The sequence below is a fragment of the Equus przewalskii genome, chromosome 8, assembly GCF_037783145.1.
Source record: "Equus przewalskii isolate Varuska chromosome 8, EquPr2, whole genome shotgun sequence".
Classification (NCBI taxonomy): domain Eukaryota; kingdom Metazoa; phylum Chordata; class Mammalia; order Perissodactyla; family Equidae; genus Equus; species Equus przewalskii.
In genome coordinates, this window is record NC_091838.1 from 17397102 (window position 1) to 17419080 (window position 21979).

General features: G+C 36.9%; 1 protein-coding gene across 1 annotated transcript in view; it reads right to left on the reverse strand.

Annotated features, from left to right (window-relative positions):
• Nucleotides 1-21979, reverse strand: part of PREX2 (phosphatidylinositol-3,4,5-trisphosphate dependent Rac exchange factor 2) — a 277989-nt gene that overhangs the window by 193127 nt on the left and 62883 nt on the right. The window contains exons 2-5 of the mRNA XM_070630503.1: nt 16870-16941; nt 15403-15525; nt 12980-13084; nt 2619-2720 (exon numbers count right to left, since the gene is read on the reverse strand). Coding sequence (XP_070486604.1) covers nt 2619-2720; nt 12980-13084; nt 15403-15525; nt 16870-16941 — 402 coding nt within the window. The remainder of the gene's footprint in view (nt 1-2618; nt 2721-12979; nt 13085-15402; nt 15526-16869; nt 16942-21979) is intronic.

The window sequence follows — 21979 nt, forward strand, 5'->3', positions numbered from 1 at the left end:
ACCAATAACTCAAGTTCATTCTCTGCAATGAATGAACTAGCGTATACCTCTCAATAGCTTTCTTTTTGGTTTTGTCTTTGGGGGAGATTTTTTGGGTTTTTATTTATGTTTTTTCCATTCAGCATATCAGAACTAGCATAATCTTTAATCTTTTAAATATATTAATTAAAAGGTCTTGTTAGTTGTTTAGAAGCATAAAATTAAACATCTTCACCCACTGTCTAGACAGTTGTGACCACATTGCTTTTTAATTAGTCATTTGTTTCTTTACTACGGTTGCCATCATCATGTAACTAACACAATTACAGAAATCCTGAGGCAAGTCTTTCAAAGAATTTTCTTAATTTTTAACATACAGTGGGAAAATATGTAGTTGTTACACTCTCTTGAGGCCTATTGTTGTTGAAAATTCTGCTCTAAACTTTGACTCTACATTCCATGTGTTCACACTGTTCCGCCAGGCTAACACCAGAGGAACACAGATTACACCAGTCCCAAGACAAGGTTTACAAAGTTATGCTGGATCACACATCCACAAAAGAGATATGCAGGCTTCTTGAGAAATTCTAAAGTGTAGACATATTTGTAAACTCTGTGAAGTAGTCAAGTCAGTCTGCAGGCTATGATTTGGGGCACTATAGAATTGTGCCCAATAAGCGTCTGTGGGTTGAGACATGAATTTAAATAATGTAAAATAGTGCGAAAAATGACTAGTAATAACCTTCTGTCACTTAGTTGCTATGAACCCTCTATTGGCCAATCCCATAATTTCAATTTCCACAAATTAGACCAACGTATCTTTCCTTTAACACACAGCCTAATCCCCTCATGTTTTTCTGTGAATAAACCAAACCATCCAAAATCAAAGAGGATACCAACAATTTTTCAGTTGAGGGTACAACAAAGAAAAATATCAACACGAGCATATCTACTACCTAAGTAAATAGTTTTTCAGTTTCTTTGTGAAGATAATCTTCCAAAAAAGGAAAAAGATGTCATGTCTCCACTGCTTGAGGGTACTCTGAATTGACCTCTTTCTTCCTAAGCAAGGATGTGTCCACAATCCTGTCTTCTGAGAGGTCAGCCCAAACACCTGAGTCATCCCTAGCCAGAAATGAGTGATTTAGAACAATCATCTTGCCATGATGTATTTCTCTTAATATCACTATGACCCTTGACCAAAGCCCTGGGATTCCAGCACCAGGACCAGGAATCACTGCAGGGATGAGCACACATGCAAATCGGAGTCAGCCCATGGGAGGGACTCTCAGACAGGCAGGAGTCACATGGCAGCAACCCTCTCCCCTCTGAAGACCATGCCAAAGCGCTGCAGAACCGGAAACCCCTGTGCGAGCTTCTCTTTGTGGCTGAACCAGGCAAATTCAAGTTGTTTTTTAACAAGGAGAAATCCCTTTCAAAGAAATTTTATGCAGAAACCCAATTTATGCAACGGACAAAAGTATAGTAAAAAATGTATTTTTAGTTCAAATTCATCACAGTGACTTCTCAAAAAGTAAATCAATAAGAACACCAGTTAATATGTCCATATGTCTATTTCTGAGTATTTTTCAAATTTAGATACCAAGTAGTAAATAATATATTAAAATAAATCAGAATCAAATATGTATGAGTAATAATGGCTAACCTTCATGGAGTACATACTACACTAAATGATTTGTATAAAATAGTTCAATTTATTATTAGTATGTCATCTTTATATATATGCATATTTATGCATACACACACATATAGTACATATACATACATATACACAATCTTTAGGTATATGCCATAATTTCATCATCTTCATCATTTCTGTTTCACAAATGAAAACCCAAGGCTTTAAGAGGTTAGATTATGTGCTCAGTCATTTGGCTAGTAAACAGAATACTTAGGATTTGAACTCAGAGCTCATGTTCTCAACTGCCTATCCTGATACTATAGTTCCAAAAAACTTCGTTTCCAGAATTGCTCTTCTAATCTATGCACAGGTCCTTGAAGTACAGGCAGTAACTAGCACATTAAAATATGCTTTTCATAATAAAAATTTTGGTCACTATAATGAAGCAATAATAGAGCTACGACTATTAATGGCACATTTTCTTTCTTCCAGAGGTGGTATTTTCTTAGCACTGTCACTCCCCATTCTATTATTTATTGTCCCATGTGACCCACACCATTTCCTGTAATAAAGATTTAATAACCAAGCTCTGAAATTATATAACTTTGACCTTAACTTCATTAGAATCAAGAAGTTACCAATATTAGAGGAAATCAAAAAGTATACCAACAGTGGATTTACTTAAAATGAAGAACTCTGTAGATAAAGTGCTATGTAAACTGGTCATAATGTACTGAATGGGACCCATCTTGAAACTAATGCATTTATTTAAAATGAAACTCAAACAAGTATGTTTTCTACAAAGAGCACTAAAAGTCTCTTTGTCAAAAGATGTGTTTCTACACTATATAAAAATTAGTGACAAAATACCCATTTTTTCCAATAACTACGATCTGTCCTTTAGGATGTCAGACTACAAAAGAAAATTTGTAAAACATCACCAGCAAAATATGCAAGTACAAGGAAAATGCTACAATTAAGTAAAGACATAAAATACCTTCAATAAGAGAGGGTATTTGCATATTCTTTGTATCGGTGTTACTAAATATCCTTCGAGGGGAACATCTGTGTTCTTCCGTCCTCCAAGTAGCATGCAGTTCTGGGGTAGAAATAAACATAATTAATTACAATTTTTAAGGCTGAAGCTATGAAATGTTCTTCTATCATAAAATTTTCTGCTGAAAACTTGTGAAGGCATATGTCTCTATATAGCTTCTTTCTCCGAGAAGAGCACATTCAGTCACAAATAACATTTGCAGAAGAGAAAGAGAAACACTTTCACCTTTCATATTAGTTACAGAAACCAAAATGGGTTTTGAATCTGTATCTTAAAAATTAATTCATATATATTATCCTGAGTATGAAGTCTGAGGAAAAAACAGAAATATAGAGACAGAGGGATAAATGAATGGATAGACGGATGGATGGATGGATGGAGGGATGGACAGAAGGATTGATGGATGAATAAATAGATACATACATACATACATACATACATTTATACACACATCAATCCTGCTGGTAAAGGGAGGTAGCGCTGTGTTGTAGAAGAGCCTAAAGACAACTGGGTTCTAACCCACGCCCTGCCACTAACTAGCGATACAACCTGGACTGATTTCAGAATCCAATTTTCCTCTCTGGAATAAGGGCATGTTTTAACCAAGTGATCTCCAAGTCAACTTTAGCTATAACACCTCACCAATGACACTGTCAGCCAGTCTCAGAGGAGGCCCCATATGACCTCCACAGAGGCAAGATGACTGGAGAAATCTCAACATCAGCCATCAGCATGAGATGGTCTAGAGAAAACCAACTCTGATAAATAAAGTCTTGATCCTCTTAAGCACCTGGTCTTTGTTTTGTGGTTTAAGAAGCACGCAAAAAAAAAAAAAAAAAAAATGGATTTGAAACTGGTGCCAAAACCTTGTTTCCACAGTGCCTATCAGAACGACCGGCATAGAGGATGCAGCTATTAAATATTTAACGAAGGGCAAATAGCGCCCCCCAAACATCAACTGATAATATAGCACCTTTCACAGTGCTATTTAAAAAATTATCCCATATTCATTGAGAGGAGAGACCAAGTGCTGAGCAGGAAAGGATGCAAAAGGAAGACCAGTGGTAGCAGAAGAATCCCCCACTGCCTGAGCACCTCCGCTGCAGCTCCCATTTGTGGATCCACGTCAGCAAAACCAAAGCCATGAATTTAACTTCACTCAGACTCTTGGAGGCAGAACAACAATTAAGCGTTCTGAGTCAAGCACGCTCTTTGGGGATTTCATCCCCTACTGCAATCAGGTTATCAAAAGGTTCTTTCCAATTCTGTATGGTATTTTCCCGAGAGGAATCCTCTGAAACACAACTATCCACATCTCATTATATTGCTAGTGATGTTTCAGCATCCCGGTATGAGTTAGCACCCCTTATAAATGTGGCCACCCCCTTTACCTAGCTCTGGGCTGAAATGCCCCAAAGGAACTCATGACTGTCTAACTCACGTTTATTTTCTTCTCTATTAGTATTGGACAGAGCGTGCATTCGCCTCACAAGAGCAGAGGTTGGCTGCCCCTTTAAACTGGTTTATGAGACCCAGCTCTCCTCTTATGTATACATAAAGAATGTTTCTTAAGTTCCAAGACATTTCACTGGTCATAAAAACTTACCAAGGTGACAGCATATCCAAGTACCCAAATAATAATACCATCACCCCAAATCCATAAATTCTTACGTTTTTTCAAAGGGTGATTGTTATTATCCCCATTTTACAGATAAGGAAAATGACACCAGAGATAGAATGAATTTCCTAAAGCTATCCAGATAATCAGTGGCCATTTAGTGCCAGAGCAAGAGCTATAAAAGCCAGGTTCTTCCTACCAGACTATGTTACAGGATATCTAAAAACTAGCATGCTTTTTTTTTTTTAATCCAACAATCACCCTTTATTTACTATTATGACTCTCTGGATCTGGATTTCCAGTCGTTTGCCTTCTGCATAAAAGCTATAGCATATATATTCCATTTATTGCTAGATATACTTTATGCTAAAAGAATAAAGATATGCATGGATAACTCCCCATCGTGAACAGCTACACTGAGCAATGACTATAAAATTTAAGTCCTCTATTTGTCTGAGGAAAGACAGGTATTTCATTTCCCATTATATCTTACCACTTTACCAAGTAAATATGATGAGTGATGGGTTTTGTTTGTTTTTAATTTTTCCAGCGTCATTGAGAAATGATTGATACACATCACTGTATAAGTTTAAGGTTTACAGCGTGATGGTTTGATTTACTTATATTGTGAAATCATTACCACAATAGATTTTAACTAAACCATATACATTATCTCATACAGATAAAAGAAGAAAAAGAATTTTCTCTTTGTGATGAGAACTCTTGGGATCTACTCTCTTAACACCTTTCCTATGTATCACACAGCAGTGTTAACCACAGCCATCATGTTGTACATTACATCCCTACTACTTATTTATCCTATAACTGGAAGTTTGTACCTTTTGACCACCTTCCTCCAATTCCCCCTCCCCAACCCCCTGCCTCTGGTAACCAAAAATCTGACCCCTTTTTCTTTGAGTTGGGTGGGGAATTTTTTGTTTTGTTTTGTTTCATTAGATTCCACATATAAGTGAGATCATACACTATTTGTCGTTCTCTGTCTGACTTATTTCACTCAGCATAATGCCTTCAAAGAGCATCCATGTTGTCACAAATGGTAGAATTTCCTCGTTTTTTATGGCTGAATAATATTCCACTGTATATTAATATACCACGATTTCTTTATCCATTCATCCATCTTTCTATGTCTTGGGTATTGCAAATAATGCTACAATGAACATGGGGGAGCATTTATCTTTTAGAGTTAGTCTTTTCGTTTCCTTTGGATATATTCCCTGAAGTGGAACTGCTGGATCATTTGGTATTTCTATTTTTAATTTTTTGAGGAACCTCCATACTGTTTTCCATAGTGGCTGCACCAATTTACAATCACATCAACAGTGCACAAGGGTTCCACATCCAAGCCAGAATTTGTTATCTCTTGTCTTTTTGATGATGGCCATTCTAACAGGCATGAGGCGATATCTCATGTGGTTTTAACTGTATTTAAATGCATTGCGTTTCCCTAATGACTAGTGATGTTGAGCAACTTTTCACGTACTCAATATTTTCTTTGAAAAAATGTCTTTCAAGCCCTTTGGCCATTTTTTAATCAGGTTCTTTGTTTTTTTTTGCTATTGAGTTGTATGAGTTCTTTACATATATTTTGGATATTAACTCCTTATCAGATGTATGGTTTGCAATTATTTTTTCCCATTCTGTAGGTTGCTTTTTCATTTTGTTGATGATTTCCTTTGTGTACAGAAGCTTTTTAGTTTGATGTAACCCCACTCATTTATTTTTGTTTCTGTTGCTTGTACTTTAGGTGTGATTTCCAAAAATATCATTACCCAGACCCATGTCAAGGAGTTTCTCCCTGTGTTTATTTCTAGGAGTTTCATGGGTTTAGATTTTACATTTAAGTCTTTAATCCATTTTGAGTTATTTTTTTAAATGGCATAAAATAGGGGTCAAGTTTCTTTCTGTACATGTGAATATCCAGTTTTCATAGCTCCATTTTTCAAAGAGACTCTTTTCTCTATTGAGTATTCTTGACTCCTTTGTCAAATATAAGCTGACTGTATATACTTGGTTTTATTTCTGGCTCTCAGTTCTGTTCCATTGGTCTAGATGTCTGTTTTTATGCCAGTACCATACTGTTTTAATTACTATAGCTTTATAGTGTAGCTCACAATCAGGGAGTGTGATGCCTTCTGCTTTGTTCTTCTTTCTCAGGATTTCTTTGGCTATTCAGGGTCTTTTGTGGTTCATATAAATTTTAGGAGTGTTTTTTCTATTTAAGAAAAAATGCCATTAGGGGCCGGCCCTGTGGCTAAGTGATTAAGTTTGCAGGCTCCACTCCTCAGCCCGGGGTTCATTGGTTCTGATCCTGGGCGCAGACCTACACACCTCTCGTCAGGCCATGCTATGGTGGCATCCCAGACAGAAGAACTAGAATGACCTAAAACTAGGATATACAACTATGTACTGGGGCTTTGGGGAGAAAAAAAAAAGAAGAAGAACATTGGCAACAGATGTTAGCTCAGAACCAATCTTCCTCACCAAAAAGCATACCTAAAAAAAAAAATGCCATTGGGATCTTGATAGGGATTGCATTGAATCTATAGATGGCTTTGGTAGTATGGACATTTTAACAATATTAATTCTTCCAACCCATGAACACAGGATACCTTTCCATTTATTTGTGTCTTCTTCTATTTGTTTCATCACTATCTTATAGCTTCCAGAGTAGAGATCTTTCACCTCCTTGGTTAAATTTATTCCTAAGTATTTTATTGTTAAAAAATAGCATTCTTGACTTGTGACTTTTTCGGTGCAGCTTCACACAATTCAGTTGACAAACTAGACCAAAGTGACCCTGGAGTCAACTCTACTGAGAACAGAATCCAATAAGACAGCAGGGTTCTACTATTTTATAAAGAGCCCTAAAATGTCAGTGGCATAGGAGCTTCTTCTGGTCCTGGCAGAGAGAAGAAATCAGTAAATCCTCATCCCCATAACAACTATAATACTGGGCAAAATTGTCAAAAACAATTTCAGCACTTTGGAAATCAACTCAAGTCAAACGATAAATTGAGAAGTGTTTATTTATGAAAAACTGCTGACCTTCATTCAGGTAAGAACAGTGGGGGTCTGGAGCATTCTTGCCTGGGCTTCTCCCATTCTCCCGCTGCCTCCCACCTTCCCCAGCTCATCTGCACAGTGACAATGGCCCTGAAAACTTGCTGCCACAGAAGGCCACAGAGGTAAAAATCCCACACCCAGAGGTGTTGTCAATAAAATGAGCACACTCCATAAGAAAAATGGGGAATGCCCACAATTCTGCTAGCCTGAGATTACAGTCCTGCTTGGAGCAAGTGTCAAACTGTGCACATGCAGAGAAGAGCTGAGAGGGCCCCATGGGAAGAAAAACCCACATCTAACTTGAAAACTGCCAGCCCTTTGAGTGTGTCCCCACCCACACTCACACACAGATCCATAGGGAAGATGGATAATGCTGTTTGATCTCCTGCGACAAATCAATAACTGCACTAAGCTAGGAAGTCACAGGAGTGACCTCTAAAAAGAAAGGCTAAAGTATAAACAAAAACTGAGCAGAGACATCAGCCCCTGCACATACAAGAGACACAGATTCTCAGACTAAGTCCAAGTAAGTTACTCAAAACAGACAAACACCAACCAACCTCAAGGAGAAAATACCAGAATCCAGAGTTGCTACAATACATTATAAAATGTCCCGTTTTCAAGAAAAAAATGATGAGATATGCAAAGAAATGGGAAAATGTGACTCATACACAGTCAATAGAAACTAACTCTGAGTGTACCCAGATATCGGATTTAGCAGACAAAGACTTCAAAACAGCTATTATAAATATGCCCAAAGAATTTTTAAATAGCCCTGTTTAAAGACAAAGAACAATATGCTAATAGTGAGTAAAAAAAAAGGAAATGTCAACAGAGAAGTAGAAACTATAAAAACAAGTCAAATGGACATGAGATGAAGTAAATAATTCACTAGCTAGGGTAAAGAGCAGATCTGAGATGGTAGGAAAAAACTCAGTTGAGCTGAAGATAAATCAAAAGAAATCATCCAATCTGAAGACGAGAGAGAAGAAAGATTTTAGGAAAATGAAAAGAGCATCAGGCACCACAAGGAAACATCAAGCTTACCAACATGTGTAAAGGAAGTCACAAAAGAAGAGAGGAGAATGAAAGGGGCATATAAATATTTTTTAAATACTGGCTAAAAACTTCTCAAATTTAATGAAAAATATTAATCTATAGACTTGAAAAGGTAAACTACAGTAAAATAAGTATGAATACAGCCACACTTAAACACATCATAATCAAATTGTTGAAAGACAAGACAGAAAAAATCTTGAAAGCAACAAGAGAAAGACCCACCATATTAAGTATAATAAAAATACAATTAGCAGATGCCTTCTCATCAGAAACAATGGAAGCCATACGGCAGTGGAAAGACATATTCAAAGAGCTGAAAGGAAAAAAATCTATGAATCAAAAGTTCTATATCCAACAAAACTATGCTTCAAAACTGAAGACAAAACAAAGACTATGAGAAGTCACTGCTAGAAGAACTGACTTACGAGAAATACTAAGGGAGTTCTTCAGGATGAAAAGCTATGATATGAGTCTCAAATACACAGGAAGAAATAAAAAGCACCAGAAATGGTACATACGCAGGTAAATATAAAAGACTATATAGATATACAGAAAGCAATAATTCTAACACTGTATTGTGGGGTCCAAACAGAACATTTTCCATTTCCATGTGAGAAACGTCATAGCAAAAGTTCCCCTATATTTTACTGAAATTGTCAGTATTAACCTAAAATAGATTTCATAAGTTAAGATGCATATGCATATTGTAGTCCCTAGAGTAATTACAAAAAAAAACCCTAAAAAATATAGTTTAAAAAATCAACAGAGAAATTAAAATGGTACACTAGAAATATTTATTTAATACAAAAGTAGGCAGTAAACGAGGAGGAGAGAAATTTTAAAAAGTGAGACATATAGAAAAAATAATAAAATGGTACATGTAAATATTCCCATACCAATAATTACATTAAAGGTAAATGAACTAAACACTCCAATCAAAAGGCAGGGATTGTCAGCCTGGATGAAAAGCAAGATCCAACCATGCTGTCTAACAGAGACATGTTTTAGATTCAAAGCCATAAATAGTTTGTAAGTAAAATAATGGAAAAAGATATACAAACAGTGAGAGCTGTCATGGCTACAATATCAGGCAAAATAGATTTTAAGAAAAGAAATACTTTTAGGGACAAAGAGGAACATTTTGTGATAAATAAAAATATAACATTTTAAATGCATACATATTTAATAACAGGGCCCCAAAACTGATAAAATAAAACCCGACAAAACTGAAAGGTGAAATAGACAATTTCACAATCATACTTGGAGATTTCAATATCTTACCCTCAATAACTGACAGAATACCCGGAGGAAATAATAGAGAAGACGTGAAAAATACTATTAACAAAACTGACATAACATTTACAGAACAGCTCACCTAACAGCAGCAGAATATACAAAGCTTTTAAGCACACATGGAACATTCTCCAGAAGGGACCATATGGTAGGCCATAAGAAAAGTCCTAATGAGTTTAAAAGTATTTCAATGATTTCAATAAGTTCTCTGACCAGAATGGAATTAAATAAGAAATTTAACTCGGAAATTCCAATATTGGGATACAAAATAACAAAAGTTAAAACTGTGATGATTCTAAGATTTTATCCTACTGGCAAGCTAAAAAGTTAACCTGTCAGTTTTAAGGATGCTGGCAGAGCACATGAAACTCCTAGGACAGAGAAATAGGACAGTTCAGGTTTTTTCTCACAGCAGTAGCAGTAGCCAGAGTATCATTATTTCGGGGCCAGTTTCTCAAGCCCCAGCTCTCACACTACAACAGAAAGAGGGTCAGGTGACACACGCACATGCACAATAGGAGAGGGGACCTAAGCTTAGGAAACATGAATCTTTTCCTGAATGGCAGAAGGCATGTCTTCCCACTGCTGAGGAGGAAGAGATTGTCTCTATCTTCCAAGGCCGTTCACAATATAAACATCCTTTAAAAGATAGGCCAGAACAAAGGCAGTTAGTTCCTCTGGTCAAAAAACGTGCAGAAGCATAAGAGTTCCGTGGAGAACTGCCTCCCAAAACAAAATTCTAAATAAACAACGGATTGAAGAAATTAAAAAAACTAGATATTTTTAAAAACTGAAAACAAAAACATGTCAAAATTTAGGAATGCAGAGAAAGCAGCATATAGAGCAAAATACATAGCTTTAAACGTCTATATTAGAAAAGAAAAAAGGTCATAATAAAAACTGTCAACATACTAGGAAGATACTGAACTTCCTCAACCTGATAAAGGACATCTGCAACATCATACTTGATGAAAAACTGATTTCCCCTAAGATCAGAAACAAGGCAAAAGTACCTGTTCTTATCACTTCTATTCAACACTATACTGAAGGTCCTAGCCAGTGCAAAACATACGACATCCACATTGAAAGGGAAGAAGTAAAACTGTCTTTACTTTCAGATGATATGATCTTGTATGTAAAATATGCTAAAGATTCTACCAAAAAAACCTACTAGAACTAATACATGAATTTAAATCACAGGACATAAGATGAATATACAAAAGTCAATTAAATTTCTATATTTCAGGGGCCAGCTCCATGGCCAAGTGGTTAAGTTCGCACGCTCCACTTCGGTGGCCCAGGGTTTCACTGGTTCAGATCCTGGGCACGGACGTGGCACCGCTCAGCAGGTCACACTGAGGCAGCATCCCACGTAGCACCACCATAGGCACTCACAACTTGAATGTACAATTATATACCGGGGGGTTTTGGGGAGAAGAAGGTAAAAAGAAAGACTGGCAACAGATGTTAGCTCAAGTGCCAATCTTAAAAAAAAAAAAATTCTATATTTCATTGTTATACACTAGCAATGAATGATCCAAAAATGAAATTAAAATAATTCTAATCGCAACAGCATCAAAAAGAATAAAATGCTTAGGAATAAATTTAACAAATAAGTACAAGACCTGATTATATATATTTCTTAAATATGACAACAAAAGCATGGTTATAACAGAAAAAACAATAAATTGGACTTTAACAAAATTTAAAACCTTTGATTTTCAAAAGACAATATATTAGAAGGAACTGACAAACCACACTGGGAAGATATATTTGCAAATTATATGTCTGCTATAAGAGTTATATCCAAAATAATGAATATTTATAGCTCAAAATAAGATGAACATCCTAATTTAAATATGGGCAAAAGAGTTGAACATGCATTTCACCAGAGGATATATGAATGACTAATAAGCACATGAAAGCATGCTTAATAACATTGGTCATTAGAGAAATGCAAATAAAAATCACCGCGAGATACAACTACATACCCACTAGCAAGACTATAATCAGAACTGATAACATGTGTGGGCAAAGACACAGAGAAACTGTAATTCTCATACATTGCTGGTAGATATGGCGCAGATACTTTGGCAGTTTCCTAATAAGTTAAACATAAATTTACCATATGACCCAGCAATTCTACTCTTAGTATCACCCAAGATAATGAAAATATATGTCCACACAAACACTTGTACAGGAATGTTCACAACCGCATTATTCATAATAACCAAAACTGGATATTTTCTGACTTTTCTATACTAACAATCTCTCTCTCTGAAATGACCTCTCATATAGTAGTATCTTCAAGGTCCATCATTATCATAGTCATGTGTTGATCCAATGTTCATTAAGTGGCAAACAGATAAACAAAATATGGTATTACCCATATAATGGAATACTATTTAGCAATAAAAATGAAAGGAATATGGATATATGCAACAAGGATGAACCTCAAAAACATTTTACTCATTAAAAGAAGCCAAGCATAAAAAGATTACATTGTATGATTTCATTTATATGAAATTTCCAGAAAAGGCAAATCTATAGAGACAGAAAGCAAATCAATGATTGCCTGGAGCTAATGGTGGGAGCAGAGATGGGCTATAAACACGCATGAGGGATTCTGGGGGTTGATGGAAATGCCCTGAAAGGGGATTGTGGGGGTGGTTTCTCAATTCCACAACTTGCTAAACATCACTGACTTGTACACTTACAGGGTGGTCCTCAGTGGCACTGAGATTGTCCAAGAAACTGCCAAGACATGAATTTATTTGTGCTATCCTAAAGACATACATGTTCTTGCTCTTTTTACAAAATCTGAATAAGGAATGCATGTAGGAGAAAGGTCAATCTTCAGATTTCTTTTCTACCATATCCATGACTTGTTTCCTTCCTGTTACCACCCTACTTACAGCTCTCTTAGCAGAAGTAAAAGAATCCCCAGGGAGCTGAGGGATAGAAAAGCAATGATGAACTCTGGTATAAATGTCTTCTCTCACTAGGAGCCTGTGAATCTCACAAACAGCTCATAATCAACCAGGAGAGGGCATGATCAGTGCTTACCCACATACAAGCTTCTCCCGACCCTCACTTCTTGCATTTATCAAAGGACTTAAGCTTCCTGACTTGGGTATGTTAAAAGAGTTGTCCCACGGTTTTTCACATCACACTGATGCTATTCCTTGGCTCTTACGGGGCCTATCAACAAACAACAGCAAATGATAACACTTACATATATACCTACCAAAAGAAATGTCCGGATTGTTCTTATTTTGTTAAGTTCAAGCAGCAATTTTTGTGCCTTCTCATGGTTACTACAATATTCGTCATAGATACGAAACTTGTCTTTCTGCGAATTCAAGTAAGAATAAATTAGAGTCATTTCATGAGCCATTTTGAAATTTTAGCCTGTGTGATGTTTAGGAACAGACTTTATCAAGTTTTACCATGTTTCAAGAGCTCTACTGTATGTAGATATAAATGCATTTTATTTATTTATTTTCCCTGATCCATGAAGAACAGTCTAGAAAAGGAGACAGATATCTTAATTATAGTCCAATATGATATAGGCAATCATAGGTAAATGAACCAAGTGGTAGCAAATTACAGAGAAGAGAGTACTTGGCTTTGCTGGGAGGATTCAGATACAGCTCTAAAAAGGAAGTAATAGCTGAGCAAGGCCCGGAGAGATGAATCCATGAGTCCCAGGCAGGGAGAGGGAAGTAAGTATTTTAGGAAGAGGGAAAAGCAAGTGCCAGATCATACAGGAATAGAGAGACACAGTACCCTGCAGTTCATATGCACCGATCTGGATAGTCGTGTTTAAGAGGGACATTGACAAATTAGAGAATATTCAACAAGCGACAAAAATAACGACAAACCCTGAAGACACGACATATGAGAGGTGATTTCAGAGAGAGAGATTTGTTAGTATACAAAAGTAAGGAAATGGTAGCTAGTTTCAAATAGCTGTCATACTGTAAAGAATTTACAACTGCCATAGGCCAGAACACAAAACTAGGACCACTAAGATGGAAACTGCAAAGGCAGGGATGGGCAGCGATAGCCAGATTCGGGATTAATATAAAGACGTTCTAACAATTAGAGCTCCCACTAAAAGTTGACAAGTAAAAACAAAATAAACAACCTTCACAGATGCTTCTTCTTTCAAAACAAGAGGAATTTCACCATCATGATCTCTAAGCTCCCTTCCATCTGTAAGATTTTCTCTAAGTGGCTATGATCAATGTCTATCTAAGCAGCACGAAGAGAAGACGCAGACACAGAAAACGTATTTATCAAATATTAGAAAAGAAGTTCGTCCTCTGAAATTTCTAAGACGTGCATTTAGATAGAAACAGCGAGGGCTCTTTTATATAGCCAGTAGAAAATGTATTGAATTGCTTATTTAAAGAGATGGTATGAACCAGAATAAAACAAACTTCAGAAATACTTTAGCTAAACCCACGGGTGACAGATTCATAGCGTGTTACTGAGGAAATGGATGTCAGGGTGCAAGGTTCCCATGTGTAGCCCTGGACTGAGCTAGCAACTACTCCAGCTGGCAGAAGATTTGAATTCTTTCATGAAAGGGAACAGTCTGGAGTAAGTGGACATAAACCTATGTGGGCTCCCAGTTGTGCCAAGGAAAGTACAGCTTGATCTTCCTACACCCGAGGAGCCTCTCCCTTTAATAGAAATACCTTTATGAATATTTTCTGATTATAAAAATAATAGTTTTTATGTGAGAGTCTGCTCATTACATACAGAAATATAGATCAAGAAACCACATATATAGAAAACTTTATTAAAAAACTAAATAGAAATAAAAATAAGCAAAAAATGATTTCTATAACAGAATAGTCTTACATATTTTTAAACAAAACATTAATAGCACTTTGATAAATAAATGGCTTCAAATTGGTGTTCTGAAAATTAGCATTAGTGGAATAGTATAAACAGCAGCCCTATTTTTCTTTTTTTTTAAGTATGAATGCCCTTTAGTTCTGAAAACAATTTTCACTATACAGGTGGCTTTTTACTTTGCAAATTGATTGCATAAGTAATTCTAGCTATTGTGTACAAAGAGATGAAAATGATCATACAAGCATGACATATAATTTGAAACAACTGAGTACCGACTTGTTATTCTTCTTCATTGCTCAGTACCACTTTCTGAAAAAACTATCCTTGAGAAAAATTCAGACACGGGCATATGTGTACCTGTAGCCATCCAATTTGCTCACCTCCAGGTTGGTCACAAGTCAATTAACAAGGGAACATTCTGACTAATAAAAGGCTCATCGTGCCATTGTAAGAGTAAGGATTTTCTGCTTCAAAAGAGAAATGTTCTATGTTTGAGAGAAACATAAAAATCCATTCATTATGAACAGCCTGAATATTCATTAGAATTCAAAGCTACAGAGGATGCGAAGAACTAACTTGTTGGGAAAAAGAAAAGGCTGTTTATTCCTCACTGAATAAAATGGAGGATGTGAGGCACTCTCCCCTTTCCTGGCTCTAAGTAGAAGATTTCATTGGCCTTAAAAGACCCCAAACTTTTGGTGTCAGATTTCCCTTCTGATACTGAACATACTACTATGCCAAAAGCTAAACCTTTAAATCTAAGGGGAAAGGGCTTCTAAAATAAACAGAAATTTTTCCTACAAAATGAAGAAAGCAGGTTCCCACTTCTTGTTGAGCGTTAGGTTCAGGATGTAAGCATTCCTCCACAACTTTTAAGAACTCTTTATGTACTGCAAGAATATCTTCAATGTTGGAGAACAGCATCTGTAAATAAATAAATGTGTAAGTAAGTGCAATAGGGGAAGCATGTTTAAAAAAAGAAGAAGTCTATGCAAGTATAGTATTCTCTCTCCAAGCTGAAAAGTTCAGTGGATAGTTATCCCACATCCACTCCTTCCTCCCACCCGGCTGGCAGAGCACCCATCTTGTCTGGACATTCTCTCCACTCCCACGGAACTCGAGAAACCAGGAAACTATTCCTGGCTCTCAGGAAACGCCTGAGTGACTGAATCCAAGCATCAGTCCAACCCTTTTACCAAAAATGGGCTACAGGTAAAACAGTGGCCGCAGATTTGCTGCAGGCTTTGGAGAAGGGGTTTCTTTGCTCCTAAGAAGGACACTGGAAGTTGCTGTGCCTGGGAGGTCTGTGTGGGACAGCTACAGCATCATTTTGTAGCTGTGGGAGGGGCCAGCTCAGGGGCAAAGCTGATCACCTGGAGGGCAGAGAGAAGAGCTAGAGAGAACCTGACAATCTTATCGACCTCCCCAAGTCACTAGTCCTGAACCTTCTATTCTGTCTGGAGTTCCTAAAACAAGACCCAAAGTATCTTCAAGTCAATTTGAGTAATAGGTGTCTTTTGCTTGCAACAAAAAGCACGTGAACTATAATACTCCCATGGCGAGGAGAGTTTGAAAGTTGGTATTTAATAATAGTCAGATGTGTATAAAATCCTTGGAAATTTTCTATTTTCAGCAAAGTAAAACAGCAAGTTAGCATCAAAAATAAATATCAGCGATGATTTACACAACTTAAATGAGTTACGACGACTACAGCACAATTAGTGTTCATTTCCCATCCCTTTTTTTTTTCCAAACTCTTCACAATTTTCCTTCCATACAGTTTAAAAGGAAATGTTTCTACGTTTGTTTCTGAGTTGAAGATACTGTGCAGACTTTCTTTTCTGCACCAGTGGACCATCCAAATCCTTTGTTCTTTCGTGATCAGAGCCTTTAGTGATCAGAGATTGGAGCATCTGCCCACATCCTGTCTTCCTGAGCCACCTCCAGCAATCATCTTACACACAGCTCAGCTCCCTCCCTCTCATAGACGCTAAGGTTCTTTGTCTTGGGTTTATTTTTCTTCCTCTTTTCAAACTTTCCCAAGGCCTTGGCAAGAAATTTCTCTATGCTTTCTACACCGTCCTCTTAACTCCCATTTCTTTTCTCAAACCTTAGTTCCCTTTTTCTAATGTTCACCCACACAAGGGACTAGCACTAGAACTTATACTGAACTGAAGATCAGTTGAAAAGTCCTGACGCCATAGCCACAGGTAAAATTTGATCTAAAGGAGCTTGTCCTTGGCTTGAGGGCCAACTGCACCTCCTCACCTTCACTGTTTCTTCTGTTACATTTTTGTCAACTTTTGACGCTGCACACTGGTACATTCGGTGTAAGAATGCCTGCACAAAACAAGAAAAGACACTATGAAGGCAACATTAGGTTAATAAAACAACTAGGTGTTGATCAGAATTAAATTAAATTTTTTACAAGAAACCAAAGTTTGTACCAGAAATCAAAGTATAAAGTGGCACAATATTTCGAGGACAACTTGACAGCATACCTCAGATTTTTAAATGGGCATTCCCTTTAACCCAGCATTTCCACTTCTAGGAATTTATCCTAAAACAATATTCAGACAAGGAGTTTCAGTGGATTTATTACAGAAGTGGAAACACTGGAAACAACCTAAATTCATCCAACAAGGGAATCATTTAATATATTATGGTACCTGCAAAGTATGAAATACTATACAAAACTATAATCCTAAATGGAATGCAATGAAAATTATATAATTATATATACATGTGTGTATAAACATATGTCTATAAAATTTTGTCTGGTGAATAAATCAGCAGCATACTTGATATGTACATAGATATACATAACACATACATGTGTGTAGACATAAGCATATACACACATACATACATACAAGTATATATACATAAATACACACGTGTAATGTCAATGGCATTCATACTGAGAAAACATATGAGGCATAGAGCAAAATGGAAACAGTGGTGACCTCCAGATGGTAGGAAGGCAACCCTTGTACCTTCTCTTATTTTCAGAATATTTGGCTGTGAGCATGTTATAACTTTTATAAAAAGAAAAACAAAACTATTTAAAAGAAACAAACCAAACGAGCCACAGGATCTCACTCCTAGCATTAGCTTCAGCTCCATCTTTATTCCCAATTCAATCTGTCCATGTTTCAGATTCCATAACCAGAGCTACATCAGTACGAACAGCCTCAACTGAACGAAATAATTCAGCTGAATTAAATAAAATGAATAAGAAAATATTGGACGCCCCCTTAAGTTTCTTATTGGAAATACGTGATGCAATTTTTTGAACTAATTTCTAAAGTTAGGTATAATCAGCAATGGAAAGAGATTTTGAATTTCTGACTTTAAGTGCTCATTTTCATTAGTGTTATAGTCTGTTTACTTTTTAATTTTAGTTTTGTTTTCCTTGAATATTTTTCCCCACACGCATACCAAAAAATGCTCTTTAGCTCTTTCCATTTAGTCTGGAAATACCGTGGGTGGCTTAGTTGCCTAATTTACATTTCAGTCTGACCACAGAGTAAACAGGTAACCTCTCGTGCAAGCAGAGCTTAAACTTCACCTCTCCATTTATAAACCTTTTCCTCATAAACTGAATTCAGTCACATTCTGGAACCAGTGAGTTAAAGTTAGGAGGTAGAAAAATAAATCAAAATACGAGTTAGAAGGGAACATACAAACTAACAAAGTAAACTATATCTTTATCTAACTTCTTATCTTCTTACCCTCCGTGACAATATGGAACTTTTTGTTGAACTGTATATGAAAGAAAACCTGGAACTTGTTAGCATTTCTGGCTAAGGATTTATTTTTCCCAAGAGCCTCATTTATACAACAGTAAAGGCAGATTTCAGATAATTTGCTGACAGCGCAAAACCATGAAAACCATTTGACATTTTTTACAAAATGTGTAGGTCTTCCTCCTGCAGATAGAGATAAATAACGTGTTTTCAGAATCACCCTTTAACAACCAGCATCTACAGAGTCCCTTCAGACTTTGGTAACTGGGGCATTTAATCTTTTTCAAATCCATCAAGGAAGCATTAAGACCCTAGTCACAAACATACGTGAGCAATTTAATATGCTGGTTTATCTCTGCATTTGCTCATTCTCACTGGGCCACAATTTCATCAGAATTAGATCATCTTCACTTTGAGGCAAATATATTAAAAATAAGTGCTGGAAAATAGCTTCTAATGCCAGTTGTTCTCAAACTTTTTATTGTGTACAACACTTGGAGAGTTTCTTCCAAATGCAGATTCCCTGGTCCCACCCCAGAAGGTCTGATTCAGCAGAGTGGTTTGTATTTTGAACAAGCTCCCTATGTGATTCTGATGCACGTGGTATAAAGACCACATCCTGACGAACATTCTTTTATATTTACTCTTCCAAAGACTGAAGAAACAGCCTTAGACAAATAAGTGAGTCTCAATGAGAAAAATGGGTACAATGATTTCACCTGACTTCAACTCTATGTCACACTCCCTCTACGTCCAACACCCTCTTGCTCAGCCACTTGTGGTTTCTGATCCCTCACCAGCAGACCCTCCCCCGCCAACAATGAAATCACAAGCTAGGGTGCATAAACAGGACATAGTAATCTGTGAAAGCCAGGGAGCAGAGACGGGTGAGCCAGGTAAGACAGACTAAGACATTTGGAGGAAGAGAGGCTCGCAGTGCCCCTCCCCATGGTACCTTCCAGCTTGCAGGTGTGGTAGCGTACACTCAGATTGCCAGCATTGCCCTAACAAGGATTCCACACAACATATGCCTAGATATCCTCCTAGTCATGGCTGCTGTTTTCCCACTCTCAGAGCGGAACTCTTCAATTTCCCTTCAACTTGCCCCATCCTGTTTTCCTCTTATCATGTATTTGGTGAAATATGTTAAATGTCAGAAGCTGGCCTGGTGGTGGCGCAGCAGGTAAGTTCACGTGCTCTGCTTTGGTGGCCTGGGGTTCACCAGTTCGGATCCCGGGTGTGGACCTACACACCACTTATCAAGCCATGCTGTGGCAGGCGTCCCACATATAAAACAGAGGAAGATGGGCACAGGTGTTAGCTCAGGGCCAATCTTCCCCAGCAAAAAGAGGATTGGTAGCAGACGTTAACTGAGAGCTAATCTTCCCCACCCCCCTGCCAAAAATAAATATGTTAAATGTCATATATTAATTAAAGTTTAAGAAAGCTGAACATGTTACAAGTTTTCTACCAAGAAATCAAAAGGAGGAAGAAACTCATTAAGATATAATAGGGAGAGGAGAGCCATCCCCTTTCTCCTGGTCTGCCCATCTGGACCACTGCTGGCTCAACAGTAAAGCAAAGTCCACGATGAGTTTTATTCTCAGAATACATTTGCTTATTTTATAATTTCAATGCTCTAAATGATCTCTCTCAACTCATTTTCGTCCTTCCCGTTCTTTTCATCAGGCATACACAGTACATCACTCTCAAAAGTCACATAGACCTTAACAGTTTCTGGATACTCGACACCAGTCTGAATTTCATAATATCATATAGGCACTAAATGTTATTACTCCCGCAAATATTCTACATTCAGAATAAATTTAACAGGAACTTGTCACCTTGAAAATGTGTTAATGTAATATGGATAGAGATGGTTGAATTTTATATATAAAGGTGAAAAGGGGAAAATTTAAGAGGGGGTGCACTATTGCAGCAAAAAGTATACTTGTTCCCAGAAAATAAGTGGAAAACAAACAATAAAGGTAAATATTTTCCTTTTACCTCTTGAACTTAAAACAATATAATCACATTAAAATTCTTTGAAAGATAAGTGTTTTGTTTTACAAAGTTTTGTATCCTGAGGAAAAAAATGACATTCTGATAAATGAAAAAGGCTTATTATTTGAGTTTGCTATGAACAGCTGGTAGAGAGTAGTGCCATTTTATTGGAATGGAGAAATCCAGAGGAGTAGGTTTTGAGGTGGAAGAATCAGAGTCTGTTCCACCATATTGAGTTTGAGGCACCTACTGGACACCAAGGTGGAAATCTCAGGTAGGGAGTTAGCCACACCGATCTGGGGTTCTGAGGGGAGATGGTGGCTGAAGGTCAAGAGCTGAGTATCACCAGCACAAGGAAGTAACTCAGGGAAAGTGTACATAGAGAGAAGAGGCAATTGGTCCCAGTCCATTGGAGAGAGTATACAGATGGAGAAAACAAAAGGTCCCATGGTAGAGCCTTGGGGCACTCCAACATTTAGAGGCCAAGTAGAAGAAGAAAAACCAAAGCAGCCAGCAAGGCAGGAGCAAACCCAGGAGAGTGTGATGTCACAAAAGCCAACAGAAGAGAGGACTTCAAGAAAGAGGGAGTGGTCAACGGCTTTAACATGGCTGAGAAATTGAGAGGTTACAAACAGATACATGACTTGACAACGCAGAGGTCAGTCCCTGGTGATCTTGACCAGAGCAGTCCCAAAGGAACGGGTAGAGGGAGAGACAGAAGATGAGGAGGGAATTGGTAACCATTGAAACAATTTGAAAATTTTTCAAGTTTTGCTGAGAAAGGTAGCAGAGATATGGAGGTGGATCTGGATCAAGGGAGGGTTTATTTTTTAAGATAGAAAATAGTAGCTCATCCTTCAGGTTACATTTTATTTTCCCTTAATACAGTTTCAGTGAATGCTTCGCAACCTCTCCAGTTCACTGGATCTCACCCTTCCTTGAACACCTACTGATTCCCAATTTTTGAGTAGGAATCCTTCCTTTAACATGAAAAAAAATGTAACAGACATGCATATTGTGGGGTTAATATCCGTAAATTTAAACACATATTAACAACAACTTCTAGAAAAAATTCAACAATATTTATGCTATGTGCCAGGCATTGTTCTTGGCAGTGGTTCTTAAATGTCTTCATCGTAGGACTCCTTTATACTCTTAAAAATTATGGAGAATCATAAAGAGCTCTTATTTACGTGTATTATATCTATCAATAGTTAATATATTAGAAATTAAAACTAAGAGAAACTAATATCTATTATTCAGAAAAGATATTTATTTACAAATTTATTTAAAATTAACAATAATAAACCCATTACATGCTAACATATATATTTTTATGAAAAATAGCTATCTTTTCCCCAAAAGTTTCAGTGAGAAGTGTGGTACTATTTTATACGATTGCAAATTTCTTTAATGTCTAGCTTAACAGAAGGTAGCTGGATTCTCATATGCTTTACTTTGTTGTGATATGTTGTTTGGAAACATATATTTCCAAGGATAGTTGGAAAAAGGAGAAATATATTCATTGCTATGACATTTTCAGATAGTTGTGGATATTATTTAATACAACACCAAAATTCAGTAAGTGGTAGTTTTTTATAGGTTAGTCATGATGTGGAATCTGA